This window comes from Ochotona princeps, chromosome 16 (assembly GCF_030435755.1).
Source record: "Ochotona princeps isolate mOchPri1 chromosome 16, mOchPri1.hap1, whole genome shotgun sequence".
NCBI classification, from domain to species: Eukaryota; Metazoa; Chordata; class Mammalia; order Lagomorpha; family Ochotonidae; genus Ochotona; species Ochotona princeps.
Genome location: NC_080847.1, coordinates 57249867 through 57271769, shown reverse-complemented (window position 1 = coordinate 57271769; position 21903 = coordinate 57249867). Strand labels below are relative to the sequence as shown.

The 21903-nt window shown below is 50.1% G+C and overlaps 2 protein-coding genes across 3 annotated transcripts in view; one reads left to right on the top strand and one right to left on the bottom strand.

Moving 5' to 3' along the window:
* Positions 1 to 3246: 3246 nt before the first annotated feature.
* The window catches only part of LOC118757680 (endothelial zinc finger protein induced by tumor necrosis factor alpha), a 42711-nt gene continuing 24054 nt past the window's right edge, over positions 3247 to 21903 (bottom strand). Inside the window, exon 2 of one of the 2 annotated variants that reach the window (XM_058674900.1) lies at positions 3247 to 4523. In XM_058674900.1, coding sequence (XP_058530883.1) covers positions 3438 to 4523 — 1086 coding nt within the window. In that variant the 3' untranslated portion in view covers positions 3247 to 3437. Of the gene's footprint in view, positions 4627 to 21903 lie in introns of those variants that run through there. The other variant, XM_058674899.1, reaches the window with a different exon arrangement.
* Positions 8340 to 8950, top strand: LOC101518648 (large ribosomal subunit protein uL11). The gene has a single exon (XM_058674940.1). It carries the CDS (start codon positions 8424 to 8426, stop codon positions 8919 to 8921), a length of 498 nt encoding a protein of 165 aa, XP_058530923.1. The 5' UTR covers positions 8340 to 8423; the 3' UTR covers positions 8922 to 8950.

Below are 21903 nucleotides of genomic sequence, written 5' to 3'. Positions count from 1 at the left end.
AAATATGCTTTGCATGGAGTTCTATGAAAGAGATCAGTGTGATAGCTACTACAAGACCACATTACTTTGTAGTGGTCAGGGAAGGCCTTTGTGAGGAGGTTCCATTTTAAAAAAAAGTGCATTTATTTTTATTGGAAGGGGTGATTTATGGAAAGGAAAGACAAAGATTTTCCATCCACTGGTTCACTCCCAAAATGGCTGCAACAGCTGGAGCCAAGTCAATCCGAAGCAGGGGCCAGGAGCCTCCTCTGGCCTTTCCACATGGGTACAGGGTGCCAAGGACTTGGGGCCAAACTCTGCCATTTTCCCAGGCTACAAGCAGGGGGCTGGACGGGAAGCAGAGAAGCCGGGATACGAACTGGTGCCCATATGGGATGCTGGTGCTTGAAGGTGGAGGATTAGCTGTTACAGCCATCGCACTGGCCCTAAGGAGATTCTACTCTGAGCTAAGATCTGAAGAGGAGGCCCAGGGGAATGCTGAGAATCCGCAGGAGGGAAAGGGAGCAGACTGGAGCCGAATGGAGGGCTAGACGGCCAGAACAGCAGGTGTGGGAGAGCGATGGGGGTGCAAGGCCAGAGGCACATCGAGATCCAGAAGACAAGGAACCTTTCTTCCTTCTTGTAGGTGTGGGGGGGCAGTGGCAGCGGGTTGGGGAGGGCTGTGCCGGGTTCTCGTTCACATTTTCAGAGCCCTCGTGACAGTGCTTTGTGGTGCATGTACTGGAAGTGCCTCTGGGCTGCCTGGGAAGAGCAGCCATGAGGCAGCTGCAGTAGACATGGAGAATAGTCATGTGACCTGCACATGGGTACCTAAGTAGTGGGATTGCAGAACTGTGGTCAGATTGAGAACACACCGTGTGTGTGAAACAGAAAAAAAACAAACAAACCGAGGTTGGGAACACACTGACTCAAGCGATTTTAGGTGAATGTGGAGGTGAGGCAGGGTGGAGGTGAGGCAGGGCAGGAAAAGACTGCGGGGAAACTTCCGGGCTGTGGGCTTGACAGCACTGTATAGAAACAAGTGTTCTGCAGAGAGCATTCAGAGAACCCCTTTGGGGCAAGTGCTGGATGGTTGTGTTGGCCCAGGGAGAACTTGCCATCCCCAGAATCTAGGGAGGAGCAGTGGGGAGGGGGTTCATGGAAGTGCCTAGGCTTTTGGCACAAGCAGTGGCCAGCTCGCTCCTGGGATTGACAGTGATTCCCAGGTTATCCGGAGGAGGGTGTTGAGAGGCACCCCAGGTGTTTTCATGAGCTATTGGCAGTACCCAGCTCCCAGTAGAGCTAGCCGTGGTGTCATGCAAGCTGTCTAGCGCACCTCAGCAGATCCGCGCTGCCAACCCAGTCCCAGCAGAGCTGTCCCCACAGTTACCAAGTTAGTGTCCGTTTGGACCTGTCCACGGTGCTGAACCAGCTGCCGGAAGCAGGTGGACTGCAACGTGAGCTGTCCACGGTGCTGAGCCAGCTACCGGAAGCAGGTGGATTGCGTGCAGTTATGTCTATACACACAGAGTAGCTGGAGTGAATTCTTCCTACTCCCTGCAAGCCGCCCCCGCCCTGCCTGCCAAAAGAGAAGCTTTGAGAAAATCGGTGCTGTTTCCTGGAAATAGAGCTCATTGTGCGACAGCAAGTGTTCAGTGAAAGCTGACGAGGGAAAGCTGCAGAGTCACTTTTAAGGAGCAGTTTGGCAGTTGGAACAGAGGAGCCTGGCTCCAAATTCATTAAACCAAACAGAGAATTTCCAAAATCAGCTAGCTAATATTTTTGTTTTATTTGGATTTTTTACTTAAAAATCCATTTACTTCTTGGTTTGCGTGGTTACTTACATAAACAGCACGCATGTATACCTGTAAACATTTGCACTTTCTCTATAGTTTCCTGAATACCTGTTTCGTTAAAAAAAAAAAAGATTTATTTAATTTTATTGGAAATGCAATCACATTTATGGAGAGGAGCGACAGAGAGAAAGATCTTCCATCTGCTGGTTTACTCTCCAAGTGGCCACAATGGCCAGAGCTGAGTGGATCTGAAGCCAGGAACCATGAGCTTCCTCTGGGTTTCCCATGTGGGTACAGGGTCCCAAGCAGCCTGTACTACTTTCCTAGGCCATAAGCAAGGAGCTGGATAGGAAATGGAACAGCCAGGACATGAATCGGCACCTACATTGGATCCTGGCACTTACAAGGTGAGGATTTTAGCCACTGAAACATCTCGCCAGGCTCCATAAGTGCTTGTTGAAATGGGTACTGTAGAACCACTGGATAGACAGACTGAAGCCCAAAGAGGCTGGCATGTTCCCCTTGAGTACCTCTTGTGTGTGTAATTACAGTGAGAGGGTGAGCAGAAAGTCATGAGACACGTGGCAGTTGTTAACTAAATGAAATCTGTGTGGGGTCAGAAATATATGTATCTTCTCTGTGCATTTTCTAAAGTAGCCTATTATTTAGAATTTTTTAAAAATGGCCAATTTTGCAACAGGATTTATTCACGTGCAAGCAAGGATCTTTTTAAAATGCATCTATAGTTTAATCCCACCCTCCATGAACGTTTAAAAGTAGAAGACCCTGCCCTGAAGAACAAGGCCTCACCGGCCACCACACGGGCCAACCCGCAGAACTGTGAGGAAGTGCTGCTGGGTGCTCATAATGACACGTTTCAAGGCATGTGGTTACAGCAGTAGTAACACACTAAGAAGGTTACCTTCGTGGGTCCATAAGAGTGGACAGTCTTGCTGGGGTGGGTACACACAAATAAACCTGAACGTCAACTTTACTGGAGTTCATTCTGCCTTCCAAACTCTCCCACAAACAAGGAAACCGGTTTTAACCAGACAATCCGTACACGTACCCTCAACACCTAAAAGATGGTTTTAAAAGACAAGATTTCTTGCAAGTAAAGGTTTTATTTTAAAAAGGCGGGTTGTCTTAAGAAACTTTGGCATTGGAAACAATAGTTACCATTATCTGCTAACATGGAAGAAAAACCTTTTGTGCTGTTCACTTCACAGGCAACTTGGAAACTTGCACCGCTACCTAGCTTGCTGGCTTGCTGCCTTGCAGCCGTGTGCACCATGTCAGGGTGGAAGCGGGAGGGCGGGAGGAATGGAAAGCTTTTCTCCCTCCTTGTGGTGGGGAAACTCAGTGATGGCATCCAACCACATGGGGACTCGAGGAGTGTCAGGCTAAAGAAGTTTCAGGAGTCTGCTGTCCTCCCCTCCACTGACCATGGAGGGAAAGGAGCCCAGGAGAGCTCCAGGTCCCAATGATCTCAGCTTGGCCACAGCGAGTGTCTCCAGCCACCCAGGACGCTGAGGGTCCTGCCTCCTGACACTTTGTCAGGACAGAGGGGTCACGCTTGTAACCAAAAGGTTTTCCATCAGTCCCGCCTTTCCCACGCCTTCTCTGACCCCACGGGGAATGTCTCACGCTGACCACGTGCCCTTAGGTGTGAATGCGCAGGTGCCGCGTGAGGTTCGTGTTGCGGCTGAAGGTCTTGCCACACTCACCGCAGCGGTACGGCTTCTCGCCAGTGTGGCTGCGCTGGTGCACGGTGAGCGAGGAGTTCTTGAGGAAGCACTTGCCACACTGCGTGCACCTGTAGGGCTTCTCACCTGTGTGGATGCGCTGGTGCTCGATGAGGTAGGCGCTCTGGCTGAAGGCCTTGCCGCACTCGCCGCACGTGTAGGGCCGCTCGCCCGTGTGCGCTGTCTGGTGCACGACGAGCGATGAGCGGCCCGTGAAGTGCTTCTTGCACACATAGCACTCGTAGGGCTTCTCGCCCGTGTGGATGCGCTGGTGCTGCGTGAGGGAGGAGTTCTTACTGAAGGCCTTGCCGCAGTCGCTGCACTCGAAGGGCTTGACCCCAATGTGGAAGCGCTGGTGCTGGATGAGGTAGGAGCTCTGGCTGAAGGCCTTGCCGCACTGGTTGCACACGTAGGGCTTCTCGCCGGTGTGGTTCCGCTGGTGCAGTGTGAGGGAGGAGCTCTTGTTGAAAGCCTTGCCGCACTCCTTGCACGTGAACGGCTTCTCGCCCGTGTGCGTGCGCCGGTGCTCGGTCAGGTGCATGTTCTGGCTGAAGGCCCGGCCACACTCGGGGCACACGTACGGCTTCTCCCCGGTGTGCGTGCGCTGGTGCACCACGAGGTGCATGTTCTGGCTGAAGGCCTTGCCGCAGTCCCCGCACGCGTAAGGCTTCTCGCCCGTGTGGATGCGTGCATGCTGTGTGAGGGACGAGGTCTTGCGGAAAGCCTTGCCGCACACAGCACACACGTACGGCTTCTCCCCGGTGTGCGTGCGCTCGTGCACCACGAGGTTCATGCGCTGGCTGAAGGCCTTGCCGCAGTCCCCGCATGCGAAGGGTTTCTCGCCCGTGTGCACGCGCTGGTGGACGGTGAGGGATGAGCGCTCGGTGAAGTGCTTCCCACAGGCGCTGCACACGAATGGCTTCTCCCCGCTATGGATTCTTTGGTGCTTTATCAGCGAGGAGCTGCGGCTGAAGGCCTTGCCACACTCGCTGCAGCTGTAGGACTTCTCGTCTGCCTGCGGCCTGGGCAGCTCACTAAGGGTCTTCCCACGCATGGCAAAAGGAGAGAGCCCCTTTTCTGTGGGTTCTTCCAGCCTCGGGGATGCTGGGGTAACCGCCTTCAATTTACAACGGTTGGTAACTGACTCCCCTGGGGAGTTCCCGGGTGCTCCCATAGGACCCCAACACCTCCCCACAACTTCCCCTGCACACAGGCTCCTCCTAGAGTGAGATCCCAGCCACCACTCTTCGCGGGTTCCCTGGGGGCGAACCAGCATGCATGGCTTGTCTTCAGAAACACTGGCCTTTGCATCCAATCCTTTCACTTCAGGTCTGGTTTCCCAGTCTGAAAAACCAAAGGAACAAGAAGGAAAAAAGAGAAAGAATAACAGAAGATTCAAACAGCTGCAGTTAACAAGACTGGGCCAGGACTTTCTGGGGTGGGAGTGGGTCAAGGCACAGATGTGTCAGCAAATGCTGACCTCCGATGGCATTAGGAATAGGAAAGGAAGGCGTGGACTGGGCAGGTGCGGGTGGCAGAGAAGAGAGAGAGAGAGAGGGCGAGACCTGGTGGGCAGGCAGCCGACTGAGAGAGAGAGGGCGAGACCTGGTGGGCAGGCAGCCGACTGAGAGAGAGCGGGCGAGACCTGGTGGGCAGGCAGCCGACTGCAGGGCTCTTGCTGTCTTGAGGAACAGACTGCTGACTTGCGCTCCCTTTCCCTCTCCAACTCCTGTCCTCCGCCATCAGCTCTCCTCATAAGCAATACAACAGCAGCTAACATCTGCCGGTGGCTCTCCACTCCCCTGCTCAGGGTCCAATGTCCACTGGAAGCTCTCTGTCCGTTTCCTAAGCACTGTATAAAGGCAGGAGTCAGCAAGAGACTGGAGGGTGCAGTGAGAGAGAAGCTGGGTATTTCTTCCTGCTCACTTTCGGCGTAGTGTTGGCTACTGGTCCAAGCCTCTGTCCTGCAGCATCTGCCCTGGTTGGTCTCCACACGCCCACTGCCTGCTGCTTGTCCCCCACCCCCTCCCTTCCCATAGACTCCTCAGGTCCTCACAACATGAAGCGTGTCCGACACACCTTCTCCCCGTGAGCCTCATGTAAAGCACACAACTCAAGGCCCGAGCTTGCTGAGCTTTCTGTGAAGTTTGGGCCTAGATTCTCTTGGCACGTCCTCCCTGGGTGCCACAACTATGGCCATACTTTCCATCATCTTCTACGTAAATCACCTTATTCATGTCTAAATCCCAACTCCCAGCTCAGGTGGCTCTTCTGAATTCCAGGCTTGACAGCAGGGAACCTGTGTGCAGAATGTAAAAACTGGAAATAACTGCATCCTGGGCCTGGAGCAGTAAACTAGAAGCTAAAGTCCTCACCTTTAACGCACCAGGATCTCATATGGGCACCGGTTCTAATCCCGGCAGCTCCACTTCCCATCCAGGTTCCTGCTTGTGACCTGGGAAAGCAGTTGAGGATGGCCCAAAGCCTTGGGACCCTGCACCCACATGGGAGAGCCAGAAAAGGCTCCAGGCTCCTGGCTTCAGATCAGCTCCAGCCATTGCAACCACTTGGGGAGTCAGTCATAGGGTGGAGGATCTTCCTCTCCGTCTCTCCTTTTCTCTGTATATCTGACTTTCCGATTTAAAAAATAAATAAAATAAATCTTTAAAAAAAGAAAGAAAACACATCCCAAAGACACCTGGTACCACAAGAGAGGACGGAGGACAGAACAAATTGCTCAACTACCTCACATCATGCTTGGAGTGGCGAGATTAGCAGTAATTCATAGCTGTTGAACTATTGAAACTTCATGAGCAGGACCCTCAGAGCATGCCCTACATCGGGGACCCTGGGATGGTGTCAGGTGGCTGTCCTCCATCCCAGGGTGCAGAGGCATTTAGGAGGCTGAGTGTGGCTTCTCTCCTTGTCTCCCCCCTTCCCCCAGATACAGGAAGGAAAAAAAGAGAATGTGGAAATTGTGATCTCACCCACCTTCCTGTAACCATTGGCCCTTATTACCCTAATCAACTATGTAAAAACGCCAAAAATAAAAATAATAATAAAAAAGAAACCACACAAAAAAATAACTGCATCCCATATCAGAACATCTGGGTTTATTATATCCTGATTCCAGTGTCAGCTCCAGCCTCCTGCTGATACAGCTCCTGGGAGGCAGTCATGATAATTCAAGCCTTTGACTCTCTGCCAGTCAAGTGGTAGATCTGCGCTGACTTCCTAGCTCCTGGCTTCGGCATGGCCCAAGTCCAGCTGTTGCAGGACTTCAGGGAGTAAATCACATGGAAGATATTCATTCTCTCTCTCTCAGAGCATCTTGAATGAAAATAAATTAATAAATAAATACATAGGCATTTAATGCTGCCTTCTCATTTAAAAAAAAAAGTGAGTGCTCAGCCGCATGGAGGCTTTCTTTCTTTCTTTTTAAGAATTTATTTAGGGCCTGGCGGCGTGGCCTAGCGGCTAAAGTCCTCGCCTTGAAAGCCCCGGGATCCCATATGGGCACTGGTTCTAATCCCGGCAGCTCCACTTCCCATCCAGCTCCCTGCTTGTGGCCTGGGAAAGCAGTCGAGGACGGCCCAATGCATTGGGACACTGCACCCGCGTGGGAGACCCGGAAGAGGTTCCAGGTTCCCGGCTTCGGATCGGGGCGCACCGGCCTGTTGCGGCTCACTTGGGGAGTGAATCATCGGACGGAAGATCTTCCTCTCTGTCTCTCCTCTGTATATATCTGGCTGTAATAAAACGAATAAATCTTAAAAAAAAAAAAAAAAAGAATTTATTTAGGGCCCGGCGGCGTGGCCTAGCGGCTAAAGGTCCTCGCCTTGAAAGCCCCGGGATCCCATGTGGGCGCCAGTTTTAATCCCGGCAGCTCCACTTCCCATCCAGCTCCCTGCTTGTGGCCTGGGAAAGCAGTTGAGGACGACCCAAAGCCTTGGGACCCTGCACCCACGTGGGAGACCTGGAGGAGGTTCCTGGTTCCCGGCTTCGGATCGGCACGCATCGGCCGTTGCGGCTCACTTGGGGAGTGAATCATCGGATCTTCCTCTCTGTCTCTCCTCTCTGTATATCTGACTTTGTAATAAAATAAATAAATCTTTAAAAAAAGAATTTATTTAGTTTTATTTGAAAGGCAAATTTTTACAGAGAAAAAAGGAGAGCTAGAAATAGAAGGTCTTCCATTCACTGGTTCACTCTCCAAATGGCTGCCATGGCCAGAGCTGAGCTGACCCAAAGCTGGGAGCCAGGAGCTTCTTCCAAGTTCTCCTTGCCTTCCTAGGTCACAAGCAGAGAGCTGGACTGAAAGTAAAGCAGCTGGGACACAAACCGGCAGCCACACGGGATGTAGGCACTCCTGGGAAGAGGATTAGCCACCAATCTCATAGCTCTCATCTTCATACATCACCAAAACGTTGGAGTGGAGCATTGGCCCATTTAAATATGGCCCTCCTGGTCCCCATGCACTCCAATTTGAGGTCCATCCCTTGAACCATACTTTACACTAAGGAAAACTGGTTTAAACATTATCGATCTATTGATCTGCCTGCTGTGGTCTTCAGCCCACACGTCCTCTCTAGGCTCCACCCGGGATTTATGAAACTGTGCTTTGCATTCCCAAATCTAGCGTGTTAGATATGAAACCTAAGTTCAGGACCGCCTCACGAAAAGCATTTTTTAAGAGGAAAGAAAAAGCCCATCAAAGAGACTTAGTAAAGTAAGTTACAGATAAAAGGACAAATACCGGAAGATCCTACTCAGGAGCTATCTCGAGGACTCAAATTCCTAGAAAGTGGAATGTGGCTTTTGGTTTTCGGCTCGGAGGAGGCCGCGGTGCAACTTTCTTCGGTCGTCCCGAATCCGGGTTCATCCGACACCAGGCGCCTCCACCATGCCACCCAAGTTCGACCCTAACGAGATTAAAGTCGTGTACCTGCGGTGCACCGGCGGCGAGGTGGGTGCCACGTCCGCCCTGGCCCCCAAGATCGGCCCCCTGGGCCTGTCTCCGAAGAAGGTGGGAGATGACATTGCCAAGGCCACCGGGGACTGGAAGGGCCTGCGGATCACGGTGAAGCTGACCATCCAGAACCGACAAGCGCAGATCGAGGTAGTGCCGTCGGCCTCTGCCCTGATCATCAAGGCCCTTAAGGAGCCGCCCAGGGACCGCAAGAAGCAGAAGAACATCAAACACAGCGGGAACATCACATTTGATGAAATTGTCAACATCGCCCGGCAGATGCGCCACCGATCCTTAGCCAGAGAACTTTCCGGAACCATCAAAGAGATTCTGGGGACTGCCCAGTCGGTGGGCTGCAATGTGGATGGCCGCCACCCACACGACATCATAGATGACATCAACAGTGGTGCAGTGGAATGCCCAGCTAGCTAAGAGAAAACGTTTCAATAAAGGATCATCTGGCAACCAAAAAAAAAAAAAAAGAAAGAAAGTGGAATGTGTTGGAGGCTAGAGAGAGGAAACATGCGAGTTGGTGTTTAACAGGACGGAGTTTCAGTTTACGATGATGACAGAGTTCTGGTGACAGACCGTGGTGACAGCTGCGCCACAATGTGAATGGACTTGATGCCACTGAACTGTACATTTAGAATGGTAAGTTTTCTGTTTTGTATATTTTTCACCATTTTTAGAAACAAAAGCTAAAAGGAAACGTATCATTGTTGCTTCAGTCCTAACCCCCACCACCAGTGCTGCTGACAAGTGCCAGCGGATGCACAAAAGAGTGGAATCCACCAAATCTCCCATCATGAGCCACGGCCAACAAGCCGGCCAGCCAGAGAAGATGTCTTCTCTGAAGTGGACAAGGCTCTTTCTGTCCTCCCCAACCACATCTGCCTTTTCATGAAGCAGTTTCCACTTGCAGCAAGTGGGCTCTCCAAGAGCCAGATCAAACCTTTCAGGGGCTTCCCCGGAACACTGAGAAGAAAACTGGTCCCTTCCATCGGCCGCTGCAGCTCTCGGCACCAAGCCCAGGCTGCCTCTGCCAAGCCACCTCCCGTCACCCTTTCCTGCTTACTTTCCACTGAGCAAGCGCACTCTCTTCTTCCTTCATCCTCCTGTGTAGTCCGGGAATTTCTTATCATTTCCTTGCCCAAAATCATGTTCTCTCTGCCTCAAAGCCTTTGCATCCAGAGACATTCCTCTGGGTGTTCCCTCTCATCCTTCAGGCCTCAATTTCCTTTTGTCACCCATAGGATACCTTTGCCCTAGATTCTACCCACGCCAGAAGAATCTGCCATGCTACTCCCGTGCATTTTGGTGGGGGAACTCAGTGGCCGGTAGCAACTTTTTTTTTTTTTTGCTTGCTTGTCCCTTAATCTGGTACTGACTACCCAGGAGAAGTCAGCTCAGCAAGGTCAAAGACCTTGCCTATCCATAGCTCCTCCAGCAGCACCTAGCCATGGAAGGTCAAAGACCTTGCCTATCCATAGCTCCTCCAGCAGCACCTAGCCATGGAAGGCACCGGAGAAGCATTTCTGCAGCATACGTGGCATGCCTGGCTCAGTGCTGAGTAACCTGCAAGGATCCTCTCTCAAATGACATGTGAGTTGAGCACAGCCGTGGGCATTTACAACAATCCCTATGAAACAGACATGGAAACTGAAATTCCAAGAAGAAAGTAAAGACACTGGAGGGCATGTAGGACAGTTGAGATGGAACCTGGCAAGTTGACCTCTGAGCTATGGATCCTAAGAACCATCTCCCATCCCAGAGGAAAGGAAGTTGAGAAATACTTGAGGTAGGAAGACAGTGGAGGCTGAGTGACCCTGGGATAGATCATAATGCTCAGCTGTTAGGAACAAAATGGTGATGATGGGCACACAGGGTTGTGGTGTTTGAGAAAGCGGGAGTGGTGAGTTGGTTTGGGACTGGTAGGGTTGTTGATGCTCTGAGACACTAACTAGATGTGGCTGAAAGTGTCAGAAGAGTCTAAAAGATTGAGGATAAGGTTGGAAGTCTCTTGATATAAAGAATTTTAGAGATCGGATCCCAGCTTCCCTTCAGTGGATCAGACCCCCTCACTACAGACCACAAGCCAAACGGCAAAAACTCAACTCCTAACCAGGAAAAGCTGGGAAAACATGGCTCCATGCAGTCAGGTTAAATCCACTCCCATCAATCCCCAATCAGATCAGCAAAACAACAGTCATGTAGTTGGTTATGTGCTTGATGGGCAAGAGGGCGTGTTATGGTATTCCTGTCCATGTCAAGGCAGATGGCACCAGGTCAGCTTCTCCGGAGGACACTTTGGCAAGAGGCTATTAGTATGCAAAATGCTGCATGATATTTCCGATATAGCTGTGGTGTGTATTTTCATCATGTTAATTTGGTTGTCCTTCAGTGTTTCTTTTTCGCTTCTCTTTCTATAATTGTTCCTGACTATGAGCAACTCACATTTCTAATTAAAACATCAAACATTAAAGAAAAACTTATGAGAAAATGGAAATTTCCTATAATCTTACTCATCAGAGTTAACAGTTTGGCTATGTTTTAAGATTCCCTTCCTACCTTGCAGACTTTCTTAAAAATACACACAAAACTTCTATATGCAGACAGGCAGAAGCACATAATCTCTCCCAAATACACCCACAGAGGCATCTGCCCAAGAGAGAGTAACAGGGATGGGATTCCCTCCAGCTTAGAAAAAAACAGAATGCATAAAACAATGCTTTTTAAAACACTGAGACATCGAGGAAGCGAGGGCAGTAATCCCTAAGAATTGGAAATCAAACGAACTAGGCCCTATGATTGCATGGAGGACCTGTAACACAGGAACAGGATACTGAGGCACTGCCTGGCAGGCAGGGTCCAAGGCAAGCAGAGATCATGTTGGGACAGAGTAGTAGAAAGAAGAATGCTGCCCAGGGAGTATTCCAGGGGTCCACGAGGTCTCCCTCCAGTATTTGGCAGAATATTGATCAAAACATGTATGTGAGGAACTGGCCCAGAACAATGTGAGAACAGCGTCGGTGCAGATGCAGGGATGGAGTGCCCTTTGCCTCCAGTCAGACTGGAAAGACCCTGTCATCCACAGAACACTCAAAGGGGGAGGTTAGGACTAGGATTGAGCAGAAGTTAGGCCAGCAAGACCAGAAATACCAAGTTGCATACTTCTAGACTAAGCGTATACAGATGGGCGGCACAGGGACAGAACCAGACCCACACCCATGTAACAACAGAGTCCCAGACCTGAGAGACTAGGATCCAAGCTGTTGGGTTTAGGGAAGACCAATGCACAGAACGGAGTCAGAACTGGACCCATACACATGTAACAACAGAACCCCAGACCTGGGAGACTAGATACAGGGTGTTGGGTTTAGGGAAGACCAGTGGACAGAACGGAGTCAGAACTAGACCCTTACACATGTACAGATGTTGGGGTCAGGACAGATGTACAGAACCATCAACTGCAGCCACACACAAGTAGACAACTGACTTTTCGGACCTGAAAGATCAGACCGCATGGTGTTAGTATCAGGACAGATCAGACCAAAGGAACAGAGTCGAAACCAGACCCACACATACACATATGTGCACACACTCATTTTTGCCCAAGAAACAATAGCGATTCAGTGGAGGGAAAAAAAAAAGTCTTTTCGACAGTGTTGGAAAACCTGGCCATCCATTTGCCTAAAAAGTGAATCTGGATTAGTAATCTGCATCATATACTAAAGTTCACCCTATTTGGGTCAGAGAGCCAAATACAAGATCTAAAACTACATTCCGTACAGAGGAAAAACTTTTGTGGATTTTGCTTTACAGGCAAACCTTTCTTAGATCTAACATCAAAAGCATACTGCATGGGCCCGGCGGCATGGCCTAGCGGCTAAAGTCCTCGCCTTGAAAGCCCCGGGATCCCATATGGGCGCCGGTTCTAATCCCGGCAGCTCCACTTCCCATCCAGCTCCCTGCTTGTGGCCTGGGAAAGCAGTCGAGGACGGCCCAATGCATTGGGACCCTGCACCCGCGTGGGAGACCCGGAAGAGGTTCCTGGTTCCTGGCTTCGGATCGGCGCGCATCGGCCCGTTGCGGCTCACTTGGGGAGTGAAACATCGGATAGAAGATCTTCCTCTCTGTCTCTCCTCCTCTGTGTATATCTGGCTGTAATAAAATGAATAAATCTTTAAAAAAAAAAGCATACTGCATAAAACAAGTGACAGACTGATTTCATCAGATTAAGAAACATCTGCTCTCCAACAACGGTACGGGGCACCTGAAGACAGGCAAACTGGGATGGCAACAGACCTCTTTGTCACACCACTCACGAAAACTACATTTATCAGGGACCTAAAGGAAGAGTCAAACCAATAAAACTCTTGGAGGACAATATAGGAGTAAATCTCCTATGAAACATTTGATTAAGCAATGATTTATTAAGATATGACATCAATCTTAACAATCATACAATAAACGTAAATTAGACTACATCAAAATTTAAAACTCCTGTGTTTTAAATGACACCATCAAAAAAGTGAAGAGACAATCACAGGAAAAAAACACAGCATATCTGATCAAAGATTTGTATCTAAAATACACAGAGAATTCACAAAATTCAGTAACAAGTGTATACTTCACAAAGATATTATATAGATGGCAAATAAGGACATGAGAATATCATCAATATCAAATAAAAACTACAATATGATGAGACTATATATCTACAAAAGGCAACAAAATGAAAAACACTGAGCAACTGGAGCTTGTGCGCCACTGGTGGAAATGTAAAACGGCACAACTGTTCTGGAAAATGGTACCTTCTCAAAAAGTGAATAGGCTTGCACCAGATAACCCAGCCATCTGACTTGGTAATAAAAATTTTAAAATCTTTTAAAAAAAAAAGAAAGAAAGAAAGAAAATTCTAGAACTAGTTCATCCTCTTTTTTTTTTTAAAGATTTTATTTATTTCCATTACAAAGTTGGATATACAGAGAGGAGGACAGAGAGGAAGAGCTTCTGTCCAATGATTCACTCCCCAAGTGAGCCGCAACAGCCAGTGCTGCGCTGATCCGGAGCCAGGACCCAGGAACCCAGGAACCTCTTCCAGGTCTCCCACGCGGGTGCAGGGTCCCAAAGCCTTGGGCCATCTTCAACTGCTTTCCCAGGCCACAAGCAGGGAGCTGGATGGGAAGTGGAGCTGCCGGGATTAGAACCAACACCCATATGGGATCCCGGGCACGTTCAAGGCGAGGACTTTAGCCGCTAGGCCACGCCGGGCCCGAACTAGTTCATCCTTAAAGAAGTAAAGACCAAAGCACGTGTGACTTGGTGACTTCAACAATGAACACATCAGCAAAGTTCACCAGGCACCTGGGTAATAGCAACTTTAGTGTCCAGAAAATTCTGAAAAGTTGACACTCAATATAGTGCGGTAATTTAATGGGGTGTCTATGGGAGGATACTCTGGCTAGAGGGCAGAGCCTGGATTGAGATCTGGGGCTCAGAAGGTCAATCAGATGTACAGACTATTGGGAAAGCACAAGGAACCACGTGGTAGAAGGTCTATCTTTTCACCAGGCACCATAAATCAATACGCCACATGGAAGATAAAGATGACGTCAGCTCTCACTTGTTACTCTAAGTGGATGCTATGGCTTGAACCACATGCCCTCCCAACCCTTATGTTGAATATCTGACCCCTAGAACCTCAAGAATGTGACTTGATTTTGGAAACAGTTCCCAACTTAGTGAAGGCCCCAATCTCTCCAAACTATACAAAATAATAAAACACCTGTTCTCTCAAACTGCTGAGTGCTGGAGTAACGTCTAGGCAACAATACAGGACACGCATGGAGAGTGTGCACTTTTTGTTGTTGCTGTTAATGAAACGCTGGGCATGGGTCTTCCTGGGGCATGTGTTTGAGAGGAATAAAGATCTGTTTGCAAGCCATGGTTTGCCCACTACTGGTGACGTGAAGGGGTAAAAGCTAACACCTTTATTGCCTAACCTCCTCTTTATCTCGTTTCCTCCTATCTTAAGGGAGGAGCATCCTAGTATCTACTCTGTGAGGAGGTCGTGAGCTTGGTCCACTACTGGACTTCCAAACCGAAACAGTGCCTGGCACATGATAGGGTCTTGACAGACCAGGAGGGGGCATGGGGAGCGACATGTTCCAATTTGACTCTGAGCGTGGCCACTTAACATCCCTGGGACCTCTGCTGAGTGTCAATATGCCCATACGTGAGGTGGAGGGTGGTGCAGCATACTCCCTCCCAGTCCGTGATGGCATCCTGTTGTTCAAAATCCGCTCACAGAGCAAGCCTTCACTGGCCTTCAGACGCCACCGAGGGGCACAGGCGGAGACAGCATCTACAAGCTGTGGGAAGAGGTGACAGGAGACTTCAACCCTGCCAGCACTCCTAGACTCCAAAACTGAGGAAAACAGTTTCTGCTACTTGAGCCACACAGCAGTACTTTGTTAAGACATCCGCAGCAGAATGACAGTAAGATACCCATTTCTCTAGCCTGTGTTCACAACAATCCCCAGCATGTGGTAGAAGTGTGACCATGGCTCCTAAACAAACAAACGAATGGGGTTGACTGATTGCTGTGGGTTGCTCAGCGCCATTGAGTACAGCACACAGCAGGTGTTCTGTCATCACCGGCTATTGATACTGACTCCCCTGTGAGCCCCCAACACCCAACATGGTTCAAGTCCCTGAGGGAAAGCCTTAGGCACTGGTGATTCCCAGTGCCTGCCCAGGGCCCCAGGCTAGAGGGGGAAGTAGTCTGGGGCAGAGGCGAGAGGGCTCAGGAACTGGGCAGCCTGTGACAACACCCCGTGTTTCACTGTGAGAGTTCTTGTCCTGCAGCTGAGCATCCCAGCCCAGGAGAGCTTGGGCAGCGGACCTCCCCTTCTCAGCATGTACCATCCCAGGCACTCACGTTAGACCACCTCATCTATTTTAGTTCCCAGCCTGACAATACAAATCACTTCACAACACAGAAGTCCTTTCCAGAGATGAAATCAAACAAGGCCTTCTTTGTTAAATCATAATGGGATTACATGGAACCTATTTTTTTAAACAGCAAGCTTAAACCAAAATCACAGCTATCATCAGCAAATATTTATTAATAATATAAATAAAAGAAATCAAGACAAAATTCATAGATGAATTAAAAATGAAGACATAAAGGTACATCCACCTTGGGAAATAATGTGACAATTCCTTAAATGGTTAAACAAGCTGACCATATGACCCACAATTCCTACGAATACACCCATGAAACCAATGGCACAAGTTCAAGGGAAGGCCTGTACACAGATGCTCATGGCAGCATTAATCATAACAGCAAAATGAGAAGAAAGAACCCAAATGCCCTTCAGCTGGCAAATGAATAAATAAAAACTTAAATTTGGGGGGCCCAGTGCAGAAGCCTAGTGGCTAAAGTCCTCACCTTGCATGTGCCAGGATCCCATACGGGCGCCGGTACTAATCCCGGCAGCCCTGCTTCCCATCCAGCTCCCTGCCTGTGGCCTGGGAAAGTGGCAGTGGACGGCCCAAAGCCTTGGGACTCTACACTCACTTGGGAGACCCAAAAGAGGCTCCAGGCTCCTGACTCCAGGTCAACACAGCTCTGGCCATTGCAGCCGCTTTGGGAGTGAATTATTACATAGAAGATCTTCCTCTCTGTCTTTCCTTCTCTCTGTATATCTGACTTTCCATTAAAAATAAATCTTTTTTTAAAAAACTTACATTTTTCATATAATGGACTATGATTCAGCCATGAAAAGAAATGAAGTTCTCTTTGTGGAATCACATGGATGAGCCTTGTCAGCATCCTGCGAAGTCAAAGAAGCCAGTACCAAAACACCATACACTATACGATTACACATACATGAAATGTCCAATGGCCACATCTATACTCAGAGAAAGTAAATCAGTAGTTACCAGGAACTAGAGCTTCCCGGCGGAAACAGGAGTGAATGTTGGTGAGTGCAGGATTCTTTCAGGGGGAAGATGACAATGATCTAAGATTGATTCTGCTGATTGGCAACCCTGCGAATACACTACAAACCAATGAGTAGCAGACCATGCAGTACGTGAAGTCTACCTCAAGAAATGCATTAAACAGAAGACGTAACATGCCAAAACTCACAGATCAGTCACCTGGCAGATTGAGAGTAAAATAAATTCCAAGTGTATTCAAAAGATCATTGCTAACATTCAAAATGCAAATGGTAAAAAGGAAATATAGGCTCTACCTCTCCATGGATGAAGAAATTTTGTTTGCAGCTTAAAAATTACCGCAGGAGACACCAACAGATTTGATTTTAAAAATAAGAAACACTTTTGCACTGAAAAAAGTGAAATTAATTAGCTAATCAATTAATTTTTAAAAACCTGGAAAGAAAATTAATCACAAATACTAACATACACACATCTTTCAAACCTTGAATACTAGGATTTCTGTAGTCTGGTCATGTACAGGATAAGTCTACCCATGGAAACGGTGAGTGCACTTTCTGTAAAAATGGAAACTCATTTATAACAATGAGGTCATGTCAGCCAGCATGCTCAAGTTTATATTATTTGTCATTTCCAGTCATTCCTCCTTTATCGCTAGCAACCAAAATGACTACCTGAAATGTCCCGTACAAGTTGTGCAGGCTCTCTCATGCATCATGCTGGTGAGAACACATTCCACCACACACAATTTGCAAAGTTCATTCAAAAACGTAGGAAAGGCATCAAAAAGATTCAACCCAATACTTGTTCCAAGGAACCACTTGTAAAGCAATGACATAAAGCTCCAGGGAAGGTTCGTGTCCAACTGTGTCCCTTATAACACTATTTCTACCACGAATACCTGGAAACCATAAGTGTCCGACACGAAGGCAGCCATTCAGTATACCAGGGTAGGACCAACAGATAGAAACCGCAAACAATACACACATCCAAGGAAGGAAAGATGGAAATTTTCCAGAGCGCTTCTTTTGGAAGGCAAGTTTGTGGGTAGATTTCATTGTCTTAGCTATGCTTTTCTAATTTTCTGGTTTCTCATATGAATCATTTTTTTCCTTAACTATCAGAAATCTACTACTTTCGTATTATTGACAATACAATAAAATGATTTTTTTAAAGCCACATTCACTAACACTGGGACCCCTAGGTACACTGGCATGCAGCCCACAACGTGACGCTTGTAGTTTCCACAGGCACAGGACCTTCGGAAAGGTAAGCTGGGTGGAAAACAAACACTCCGAGATTAAAACTGCAAGGCCAGGCCCGGCAGCGTGGCCTAGCGGCTAAAGTCCTCGCCTTGAACGCCCCGGGATCCCATATGGGCGTCGGTTCTAATCCCGGCAGCTCCACTTCCCATCCAGCTCCCTGCTTGTGGCCTGGGAAAGCAGTCGAGGACGGCCCAAAGCCTTGGGACCCTGCACCCGTGTAGGAGACCTAGAAGCTCCTGGCTCCTGGCCTCGGGTTGGCTCAGCTCCAGCCATTGTGGCTACCTGGGGAGTGAATCAGCAGATGGAAGATCTTCCTCTCTGTATATCTTTCCAATAAAAACTTTTAACATCTTAAATAATAATAATATACCATTACTGGATTCAACCAAAACACCACACTAAGCATCACACCAAAAACACCTAGGAACAAGCAGTACCAGAGGAAAGGCGTTGAACAAACGGCGGGGAAGCCATCCTACGGTGCAGGATGCAGGAGTTGGCGGTGCATCTTGCGACAGGGCTGTGGCTCCATTAAGGGACAGAAACGAGTTACATGGTCTCGTGCAAAACCTCATCCCTTTGTGGAGAAACAAGCGAGCAGTCCTGGACGCGCTGCTTGTGGTCCAGCAGCTGGAGTGTCGGGCAGCTGAGGAACGGGGCGGGCGGGGGTCTCGAGGGGCTGCAGTGGCAAGGAGGGCATTGGAAGCTTCTCTTTCTTTCTATTCCACTGGACGATTGCCTTAGGTGTTACAACCTTGCACTGCTGCTGTCATTTTTTAAACAGAACCTAACCTGTTAAACAATTTAATTTGTAAGTAAATGCTGTTTATTCCTTCCAAGACAGTGGTCTTTAAGCCCCTTCTGCTGGACTGTGCACGTCACCGGAGCTGACTGACCCAGGAAGCACAGAGCGGGGGCACACGTCACTTACAGGAAGATCCTCCTTGAAAATCTCAGAGGGGAACCGCATGCAGCCTCGCAGCGAAACCACACAATAACACTCTCGGCATTTATTCTCTGCTTTAAAATGGGACAATGGGCCCATGAAAGCAAAGTGTCCTAAGTGTCATGAAGTGGCTCCGGAAGGGACTTGCCCAGGATGGCCAGTCACCATCAGATCAGGTCTGACCTCACAGCTGCGTGGCTGCAAAGCCAACTGCTTCCTCCTTCCTTTTCTTCCTCTGAGTCTTCTGGAATTTCCTTTCTGAAAGGAGATTCCCTTGCAGAAGAGAAAATCTTGCAACCTAACCTCAGATCAGAAGAAAGAGGATCAAAAATAAAAGGATCCTCCACCCATCTGTGGCTAACTGTGAAGGTTCTGGAACCCAGGTGTCGGGTGCAGTCTTGGGCAATTCATTTAACATCTTCAAGCCTCAGTTTCCCCGCTTGATGTTGCTTCCTCCCAGAGTTCTTGGGAAGTTTAGAAATGAGGTCATCACAGTCCCTCCTGCTCCGAAGGGGCAGAGGATGAAGACTCCCAGAAGTCTGGCCCCCCTTCAGGAAAGCCCTGTGGGAAACAGGAGAAGCAACACCCGGCCCCCCAAGCCTATCACTCACTCTCCGCCCCTCCAGGCTCCAACTCTTCCAGAGCTTTCCAGGGGGTAGACCAGGATTGGAGAGGCACGGAAACGCTTGGGAATCGGAGTGACAGGCGCACCAGAAGTGTGTGGTGAGAGACTGATCCGGCCTGGCCAGCCTTTCTTCCTAAGGGACACACTCCGGTGCCCTTGTACAAATACACCCGCCGGGAGGACACCCGGGCCACGGCAAGACAAGCGCAAAGACAGGGACACACTGGCACGGGGACAAGGGGGGACCGGGAGGGGGCACCCTCAGACACAGACCCTCGCCCACAGTCCCAGGTGGCAGAGACCACACGGGCTCAGCTGCACCCCCAGGCGCAACCTTTCCTGTGTGCCCCGCTCCCCCGTTCTCACGCTCTCTGCCCCCAGCCCGCACCCCCAATCCCCTGCCCCCCACATCCCTCAGCCAACACCCCACGAGCCCCGCACCCCTCCCCTCAGGCCCCTGCCCCGCACCCCTCCCCTCAGCCCCCTGCCCCGCACACCCCTCCCCTCAGCCCCCTGCCCCGCGCACCCCTCCCCTCAGCCCCCTGCCCCGCACACCCCTCCCCTCAGCCCCCTGCCCCGCACACCCCTCCCCTCAGCCCCCTGCCCCGCACACCCCTCCCCTCAGCCCCCTGCCCCGCACACCCCTCCCCTCAGCCCCCTGCCCCGCACACCCCTCCCCTCAGCCCCCTGCCCCGCACACCCCTCCCCTCAGCCCCCTGCCCCGCACACCCCTCCCCTCAGGCCCCTGCCCCGCACACCCAATCCCCTCAGCCCCCTGCCCCGCACACCCCTCCCCTCAGCCCCCTGCCCCGCACACACACTCTTCCCTCGGCCCAGCTCCGCCCCCGCCACACGCCCCCTCAGCCCGCACTACTTCCTCAGTCAACAAACCCTCTTGCGGGCCACCCCTTCTCCCGGCTGGGGTCGGCCCCCCAGGTACGGCGTGGGCGGGACCTACCGCAGCACTCACCGCGCGCCGCGCCGCCGGGACAATGGCCGCGCCCGCTGGGCCGGCCCAGCCGCAACACGCCTGCGCGGGAGGCGCCGGACTACACTTCCCAGCAGGCCGCGCGTGGCGCCCTGGCCCTGAGCACTTCCTGCTGACCGGGGCCCTAAGGCTCCGGAGCCACGGCGTGGTCCCTGCTCGCAGAGGCCTCCAGTGGCTCAGGGCCACGGGGTGTGGAGGAGGCGAGAAGAAACCAGGGAACGGAGAGAAGGATGAGAAAGAAGGGATGGAGACGGAGGGAGAGAGAGAAAACGACAAAAAGGGAAGGGGGAAGGGAGGCTGAAAGGGATGCTAGTGCCACACGTGACGGCTGAACCCACAGGATTCATCTGTTGTGATGTAACGACACGCCTCTCAGAAGTCTTAATATTTCAGGATAGGCATTGTGGCACAGTGGGTGTAGCTGCTGTTTGGGCCGCCTGCATCCCAGGTCACAGAGCCTCCACATTTGATCTAACTTTCCATTAGTGGGCACCCTGGGGTGCAGTGGAAGCTCATTAAGGTGCGTGGGTCTGTCACCCATGAGGGACCTGGGTCGGACTCCCAGCTCCTGGTTTGGATTTTGACCAGCCCTGACTGCTGTGGGCATCTGGGGAGTGAGCCGATGGTTGTGGACAATCTACCTCTATATTTCAGTGTGCCATTCTGCCTTTCAAATAAGCACGATTAAGTAAAACAAGCTAGAAAACATATTTCGGGCCCAACATGGTAGCTAGCAGCTAAAGTCCTCAGCTTTAACTCCCTGGATCCTATATGCGTACCGGTTCTAATCCCAGCAGCTCTGCTTCCCATCCAGCTCCCTGCCTGTGGCCTGGGAAAGCAGTCAAGGATGACCCAAAGCCTTGGGACCCTGCACCCCGCCTGGGAGACCCGGAAGAGGCTTTAGGCTTCTGGCTTCGGATCAGTGCAGCTCCAGCCATTGCAGCCGCTTAGTGAGTGAATCAACGGGCAAAAGATCTTCGTCTCTGTCTCTCCTCCTCTCTATATATGTGACTTTGCAATTAAAAATAAATAAATCTTAAAAAATTCTAGCAGAAATGCTCGGTGATTTCGTTTTAATTATAATCATCAAAGGGTACCCAGTACACCTACGATTGGTTTAAATCAATGTGAGACTTCACTACTCTGCCATGAAAGTGGCTTCCATTAAACAAAACCAGTGTAGTTTCAGGCCTGGGGGTTATTAAATGCAGCGAGAATACCGTACGCCAGGACATTTGCCGGCTTTGAGGCACATGTATTTCCCCATCTTAACTGTTTGTTGCCCTGTAATTCAGCTCCCACACATGACACGTGTGGTATCCTGTGGAAATCAAACAGCTTTCCAAATGCACCCACTCTCACGAGAAGCTCCAACATCCACAGGAACAGACATCTTTAAATATTGGTGTTTGTGCTAAAGCACCATGGAAAGGCTCCTGTGCCCAGCGGGGTCTTGTAAAAGATGAAGACACAAGGAAATAAACTATACAATCCAGCACCACAAATCCTTGAATTCTTTCAAGTAGTTATAGATTGTGAAAAATAACTTCTAATCCTCAAAACGTATTTTTTAAACGTTGCCTAAAGTTCTGATGGCACACTGCTGAACACTTCTACGTGAC